At 51.8% G+C, this 7,561-nt stretch overlaps 5 protein-coding genes across 5 annotated transcripts; 2 read left to right on the top strand and 3 right to left on the bottom strand.

Moving 5' to 3' along the window:
- Positions 1–2: 2 nt before the first annotated feature.
- PODANS_3_4860 (uncharacterized protein) lies at positions 3–2,202 on the bottom strand (the record flags this gene model as incomplete). The annotated part of the gene is made up of 2 exons (XM_001909240.1): positions 3–1,537; positions 1,626–2,202. Coding segments are annotated over 2 exons (2,112 nt in total), but the record flags the coding sequence as incomplete, so codon positions are not given.
- Positions 2,203–2,694: 492 nt separating this feature from the next.
- Positions 2,695–3,130, bottom strand: PODANS_3_4850 (uncharacterized protein; the record flags this gene model as incomplete). Its single annotated transcript, XM_001909239.1, has 5 exons — positions 2,695–2,723; positions 2,785–2,869; positions 2,924–2,968; positions 3,023–3,079; positions 3,128–3,130. The coding sequence occupies 5 exons, from the start codon at positions 3,128–3,130 to the stop codon at positions 2,695–2,697; spliced, it is 219 nt and encodes a 72-aa protein (XP_001909274.1).
- A 283-nt stretch (positions 3,131–3,413) lies between these two features.
- PODANS_3_4840 (uncharacterized protein) lies at positions 3,414–4,040 on the top strand (the record flags this gene model as incomplete). The annotated part of the gene is made up of 1 exon (XM_001909238.1): positions 3,414–4,040. One exon carries the CDS (start codon positions 3,414–3,416, stop codon positions 4,038–4,040), a length of 627 nt encoding a protein of 208 aa, XP_001909273.1.
- A 1,293-nt stretch (positions 4,041–5,333) lies between these two features.
- PODANS_3_4830 (uncharacterized protein) lies at positions 5,334–5,877 on the top strand (the record flags this gene model as incomplete). Its single annotated transcript, XM_001909237.1, has 3 exons — positions 5,334–5,358; positions 5,428–5,519; positions 5,578–5,877. 3 exons carry the CDS (start codon positions 5,334–5,336, stop codon positions 5,875–5,877), a joined length of 417 nt encoding a protein of 138 aa, XP_001909272.1.
- A 1,268-nt stretch (positions 5,878–7,145) lies between these two features.
- PODANS_3_4820 (uncharacterized protein) lies at positions 7,146–7,439 on the bottom strand (the record flags this gene model as incomplete). The annotated part of the gene is made up of 1 exon (XM_001909236.1): positions 7,146–7,439. A coding segment is annotated over one exon (294 nt), but the record flags the coding sequence as incomplete, so codon positions are not given.
- Between the last annotated feature and the right edge of the window lie 122 nt (positions 7,440–7,561).

Genomic DNA, 7,561 nt, shown 5'->3' with positions numbered 1-7,561 from the left:
TTATATATTCCGACCCATCCGAGGTTAGCATGTCCCCTACGGCAGTCCCTCAGAAACTCATCCCTATACTCCTCCCCTCCCAACCTCAACCTCTGATTCAAAATATCCCCCGCAATCTCCACAATGCCCGCTTGATCAACCCCCGCGATCGCGCTCGGCTGAAAAATCACCTCCGGCACCCTTATCCGTTCCACATTAAGATGCAGCCTGTGCGTCTCGGCCGGATTAGAAGGATCAAACGGTCTCGGCCCATACCGAAACGCATGCAGCAGACTCTTGGACCAGTCGTTCTGCGCCTCAAGCGTGTTCTCGTAGGTAAAATCCTTGTCATACTCCAGCAAGTCCGCCTCCAGCGCCCTCACCGCAGCCTCCAAATCTTCTTCCCCCTCCTCGTCGTCGTCAGAGTCCCCCTTGTTGGCGCCGATAGCCACCGACCGGTAAACACCCCAGTCAGCATCATCCGCCCCAAAGTCATCATCATCCCCTCCGCGCCTCCGCTTGCGGCTCCCGCCCGTAGGTGTGTCCGAGGCCAGGTTGGCAATGTTCTTCATGCGTATTTGGCTGGCGAGCGACTTGCGATTGCCCAAATCAGCCTTCAGCCGATCCCGTTCCTTGATCTGCGCCAGCTTCGCCAACCTCGCCTGCCTCTTGTCTTCCAGCCACGCCTCGAGATCATTCGTTCTCCTCTCCTCGTCCAACCTCGCCTCCTCTGCTATCCTCGCCTTTTCAGCTTCCTTCTCCGCCCTGGCCCTCGCCCTCGCATCGTGGTTGGACTTCAGCAGCCGTTGCTGCCTCTTTTGCTTGATCCCCGCCTCGTCGAGCTGGTCATCCGGCACGTCTAGAAGGCTAAAATCAGGGGCTTCCTGCTCCTCCTCTGGTTCACCCAGGTCCTTTGTCCGCTGCTTCCTGATTGTCTTTTCCAGCTCCTTGATAATCTTCTCGAGCTGTGCCTCGTCCTTGACTTCAGCATCATCGAGGATCCGCTTCGTCTCCTTCTTGGTCTGGTCAACCAGCCGCCTCTGAACATCCTTGTAGTATTCCAGCTCCTCTTCCTTCTTCATCAGCCGCTCGAGGCGCATCTTGGCGGCTTGCTCCTGTAGTCTGCGGCCGCTTTCCTTCTTGCGCTCAGCGATCCGTGCAAGTTCCTCTTCCGATTTCTGAATAATGACCTCTTCGGTGTAAGGATATTGCACAATGCGTTCTCTGTCCTCCAGGCCGGTCCATTCTAGGTACCCCGAGAGTTCCTTGTCGTAGTCTAGAGATACGTAGCAAAAGTCCCGCACCATTTGCTCAGCCTGGGAGGCGTTCAGCTTCCCGGGGAAACCGGTGTGGTACTTCAGCTTGATGAGCTTGAGAAGGTATTCCGCCTCGTGCCAGCCGCCCCAGTTCAACCTCGTAGCTTGAGCTAGCATGGGTTTTTGGTTGTAGATAGGAATGAGATGTGTTGAGCTGTATGATGAGGATACGACGAGGCCTGTGTCGCCCTTGTTGTGGCGGTATGAGAAGAGAGAGTCGATGCCAGTGACGAGACTTGGTGCTTGGTAGCACTCAAAGATGATTTCAGCCATGGCTGGAAAGTGTCAGCACAACAACAGTATCAAGATAGAAGGGGGGAAAACACAAACATTTCCTCGAGTATGGAAAGTTGGCGACAGCTTCCGTCATAACAATAGGCATATCAATCCCGCCCTCCACCCCATTCATGCCAAGCTTGATGAAGATGTGGTCCAAAACATGCTCCATCACATCCCAGTTGCTTACGATGCCAGTCCCGGCCTCGAACGCATTGCGGATATGTCCCCTCGCAGTGGTGTCGGCGTAGCAGTCCTGGCCGGCGAACGAAAAGGTCTTGGCTAACTTGCGATCTCGGTACTTGGACATGATCGGGGGGATGGACAATCGGGGTTTGTCCTCGAAGGACCAGCCTGCGCGGACATTGTAGGAGCCTACGAAAAAAACAACAATTGACATGTAAGCAATCTTGGTCTTGATGTTGGGGACAGCAAAGCAAGCTGGCATACCATTATCAATGACAATCGCGGCCTGCCCTTGAGGCAAGGCTAGGGCGCGCTTGCGGCCGTCTGTTTGTGGCTCTAGGTATTTCTCGAATCTGGCTTCCTTGACCGGGTGCAATGTCGGTGGTGGGAGGGTCATCCAGGCATCTCGTGTGCTGACAACCCCTTCCATTGCCGAGGGCGCCATTGCTGCGAGTCGCAGATGGCAGGTGTACGGAAGCGCGCAACGTAAGGTTTCTGGTGATGATGTTGACGAGTTTGGTAGAAATTCTCGAGGGGATTTTGGTATGATTCTGGACCGGATGATAACGTACTTGGAAAACTGGTTGCTAATAAAAGAGATATTATTGCTTTGCCAAAGAGCAAGATGGAAGTTGTAAGTCCAGTGCGCAACGCCGCCATCCGCCTCGAGCTTGCCGCTGCCGGGAGCTGTCAGGGATGCGCGCCGCACCGTGCTGATACAGTTGGAATTTGGAGATGCACCGTGCGGTTGTTGTAGGCACTTACAGAAAGTCATCAAGACAATAGATGATGAATATATCGACTTTGGCACTCAGAACAGTCTAGAAATATAGTACTCCTAAACGCCGCTGTAAAATGCTTCCTGACATCAACATGATGAGCTTGCCATGGACACTAGCCTTGTTGCTCAACCCATTGCAACTCTTCGCAGGTTACTTCACGCCGGGTCTTTCAAGTTGTCCGTAGCTGTACCGGTGTTAGTACAGTTCACAGTTGCATGTGACCCTTTAAAATCATGAGAGCTTACCCTCGAGATGGAAAAGGACATTGGACTGGTAATTCTTGAACATTTGGGCTACCAGCTCAATGTTCATGTTCTGAATGTTGATGTCCTACCAGCCGATTAGCTTGATATTAAGCAGTGATTTTGGAATATGATGTCCTACTTGAAGGGTCTTGTTCATGACAAGAATGGACTCGTTCAGTTTCTCCTGTATATCCATGAGTATGTGCTGTCTGCTTGCCATGTACCTGAGTTGACTTACAACATTGGTGATAATGCGCGACAGCAGGAGGTTCTGCTGATGCTCGTGTGGACTTTCCTGTTGCCTGTTAGTCCATATCATAAGGCAATATATATGAGAACGTACCATCTTGAGGGTTATCACAGCTCTGTCACTCCAAAATTGATGGCTTTCGTGGTAATAATGACTTGAATGGGCGAAGCATAACGTACAGCCCCACCCCCACAAAGTGTTTGGCGGGGCACGCTTTCTGGAGCGCGTCAACAGTGCGAACAGCAAAAGCGGTCAGACGCGGCAGAGGTTCCAACACTTGAAGCTCCCAGCACTTGTTCCAGAAGTTGGCTCGCCATTGATCGCTGATCACAGCCCGCCAACACTCACCCATCAGCTCTGCAGCATCACCATCATAACCATGGCATCACAGAACCCCGAAGTGCTCGCCGCGCAAGCAGCCCACACAGCCCTCCTCGAGCAACTCGACATCCACTCCATCCACAAGACCTTCCGCAACCCACACTGGCGCCCCAACCAGCGCCGCAACAAGAACATTAAGACCATCCTCGGCGACGCCCAAAAGAAGGAAGCTTCCGTGATCGCTACCCCCCAAGACGCCAGCGGCGCCGCGACTCCAAAAGACCAAAACGACGACGGCCTCTCAACGAGTGGGACGTCTACACCCGCCAGCAGCGGCGGCAACAGCCTTCAACCCAACCTCGCCCAGGCGTCGAGGAGCTTGTCGAAGCTGGTGCTGGAGAAGTCATTAAACAACAACAACAACAACAACAAGCAAGTCAATGGAAACGGCAACGGAGCCACGTCCTCTGCCCCAATCCCAACATACACCAACATCGAAGGCGCTCCAAGTCTAGCTCCACAGAAGCGGTACTGCGACGTCACTGGTCTACCAGCACCATACATTGACCCCAAGACGAGACTAAAGTATCACAACCGGGAGGTGTTTGGGATGATTCGATCTCTGCCCAATGGTGTAGGGGAGCAATTCTTGGAAGCCAGAGGGGCTCAGACGATACTGAAATAGAAGCGGGACCAGTGGTTGGGAATGGCGTTCATTTGTTTTATGATTGGGAGGCACGGCGTTACGGAAGCAGGGCAAAGGCATGGCAGCAGTTCCACAACAGAATCATAAATATCAAGATAATAAATTGTTTGACCAACAAAGTCAGGCCCCATCTATGCAACTCGCTGCCTCTCGACAGGAGTATCAAGTTGACGCCCCGGCTTAATCGTGATCAGTTGCTCTCTGCCTGAGTATCGACAGACTTCCGGGTAAGGATCGGGATTACCAAACTCGGGGTGCTCCCAACGACGAGCGATGGGAGCCGTCGCGGCATGTGTTTTTGTGTTGAGGGGGACATGAGAGAAAAGCGAGATATATATACCTACCGTCATTAACCTTGGCCATTGGAATAAGAGCTGACAGGTCTGTCAGTACTGGCAGTCTTTTTTCCCAAGAATACATCATCCTGTCGGCTTTGGGTATTTGTTGCTGCTCATTGCTCAACCAGCTTGGTCCATCCTCAGATGTTTCTTCGATGCAAGAAAGATGATTTTAACTTTCTTCAAAAATTCAAGAAAAGACCAACAGCTCCCAAGAGTGGAGTCTTGTCATCAGCCAATCATATTTCCATCTTTCAAACCAGGGCCCTGCCTGCCGCAACGAGAAAGAAATGCTTAGGCCCCCTTTCCGTCTGTGAGAGAACCCCTGAAGAAATGTCCCTCTTGGCGTTGTCCCTTCCTGTCGCAAGCTGTTGCGTTGCGCTTGCTGTTGCAGCTTATTCCCATCCATCATCCAACTGCTTTCGTGTTTTTGAACTCTTGACACTTTACACACCACGACGAATCATCTGTAACACAGTTTTACCTATTGCGAGCTAGGCAGCAGCAGCTTTTTGATTCCTCTTCTCGACAGGACAGATATTACTTACCTTACCCTTTTCGCCCGACTAAAACGATACTTTGATTCAAGGCTTCACACCACCAACGATCGCCGACCATCGTCTTGACGACGACTGTACCCTTCTCCAAATTCACCCCGAACACCGCCACGATAGCACCGCCGGGATCAGGAAACCGCAGCACCTGTCATACTTTCCGCTCGACCCAACGGGATTCTTCCTACGCACGATACAAACGTCAACAAAAAAGCAGACCGAGCAGTCTCTCACAAGGTGTGGGGGAGGCAATTCGGAGACCGTGTTCGGAGGAACACATCGTGGTGCTAGGGACACATCATCACGATTCTGTGGTGGCGTGCTGGACAGCTCTCTTGGCTGGTGCAATCATTAAGCAGAGACGTTGTTGAGACAAGAAGATGATGTGGTTATCAGACTCGCAGAGTACGTTCCCCCCTCCCCCTCCTCACATCCCACCCACCCCTCAAGGTAGTAACTAACAAACCTCCCCAGAGGTCGGAGTGGCCTTCTGCTCAGGCGGCGGCTTCTTTCTCATAGGGGGTGTACTCCTCTTCTTCGACAGAGCCATGCTCGCAATGGGCAATGTACGTTTCTTCTTCCTCTCCCCTTTCGCACCACCACTCACTAACCCTTCGCCCCCAGATCCTCTTCCTGATCGGCCTAACAATCATCATCGGCCCTGCCAAAACAGCCGTATTTTTCGCCCGCCGACAGAAAATCCAAGGAACTCTCGCCTTCTTTTCCGGCCTGACGTTGATTTTCCTCCGGTGGCCTCTGATCGGTTTTCTTATCGAGCTGTACGGGATTTTGATCCTGTTTGGGGACTTTTTGGGGACGATTCTTGGGTTTGCGAGGAATATTCCCGTTGTTGGGCCGTATGTGGGCATGTTGGTTGACAGGACGGGCTTGGGGGCGAGGAGGAATGCTGAGTTGCCTGTTTAGGTGATGGGATTCCTACAGGTGTTTAAGCGACGGGGTAGGAGGCAACAGAAAATGGAGGATGATCATGTTGAGGTGGTGGACGACAAGCTGGTGGACGACAAGGTGGTGAAAAGAAAAGATCCGCTTGATGTAGGGGATGTGAGAAAGGCGGGGAGGAAGTGGAGGAAGACGTGGATGAGGATGAAGCCTGTGGTGGAACAAATGGAGAAGGAAAAGAGGGAACGGGGGGTGGAGATGGCGAAGAAGATCTATGAGGACTGGATTGCTGAACAGGAGAGGCAGAAGGTGGAGGCGTTTGCCAAGGAGCGGCTTAGACAATTGGTACTGCGGAGGGAGATGGAGTTGACTTGTCGGGAGATTGAAAAGGAGAAGAGGAAGATGGAGAAGAGGCGGGAGTTGTTGGAGGCGTTTTCGAGGAATCCTAAAAAATATACTGGGTGGGTGAAGAGGGGGGCTTGTTGTGTAAACGTTGGTAGGGATGAGTAAGTACAACTTTTTTTTTCTTTTTTTTAATATGGTGAGGTTTGGGTTTTTTTCTTCCGGGAGAGGAGGGATATGACTGTCATGACGACGAATATAACATGTGGTAATGGGAACAAGCGAAGATTGGACAGGTAACTTAGCTCTCTGTACCATCAATGGGTTGAGAAAAGTAAAGGGGGTATAGCGATGTTTTAATGGTGGTGGTGGAAAGGCGTTGGGAGAAAAAGAAAAATATTCCCCTGTTATAGATAATATTGATGGAGGAGGAAGGAGGGGTTTGTCTTGTGTACGACTATGATTGTACGGAGTATGAAAATGGCCCTTTATGGGACAGGGATAAGAAGAGTGTTATAGATGAGGAATTCAACGAGGCTCAGGCGCGCTTTGTGTTTTCAGCACATTGATATGTTTCGAAATCGTTGCAAGTGATGCGAGAAGCAGGAAAGGAGATATCAGCTTCTCAGTCGTAAATAGGGAACATAGACCTAGCTAAGTAGGGGGTTGCAAAAGGTAACAAGCATCGACAACCAGCACCACCACCACAGCACCAGCTACACCAACACAATCAACAACAGCGATATAATCATCTCGAACCAGCCAGTTGTGCACATTCATTTGAGAGATTCAACAAAAAAAAGGGGGCGTCTTCTTCTTTCTCTTGCCCTCATTCCTCATCCCACCACCACCATCTCTAATCAACCATCTTCTTCATATGAATTGTCATAAACCTCCCTTTCTACAAACAACCTACCGCCGCTTTCGTACACCACCAGTCTTTCCCGCACTTAATAACCAAGACCAATCAGGTAATCAGCCAGCGCCTCGACCGTCTGGGTGGCGTTGCCGGCCTGGGCGTTCTCGCCGTAGTGGCCGACGAGGATGGCCTGTTTGGTCTTGACGATGCAGATGCCCGTCCTCCCCTGGCGGCCGTAGACGTGGCGGTCCTCGTTGCGGGTGGCAACGTAGCGCTCTCCGCCGACGTGGATGCCCTCGGCGAAGGCCTTGGTGGCGGCGGGGCCGTTGGACTTGTCGGTTTCGTTGAGGATGGAGATGATGGAGGTTATTTCTGAGGGAGAGACCTGGGCATGAGAGTTAGAATGGGGGATGGTTTTCGGGGTGGGATGGTGTGGTGGCAGGGGTGAGGCGGTGATGGAGGAGCATGATCTTGTGGGTTGAAGGACGGAGCATTTTTTTTTTTTTT

This window comes from Podospora anserina, chromosome 3 (genome assembly GCF_000226545.1).
Source record: "Podospora anserina S mat+ genomic DNA chromosome 3, supercontig 2".
Taxonomy (NCBI): domain Eukaryota; kingdom Fungi; phylum Ascomycota; class Sordariomycetes; order Sordariales; family Podosporaceae; genus Podospora; species Podospora anserina.
This window is presented reverse-complemented; position numbering and strand designations above follow the sequence as displayed.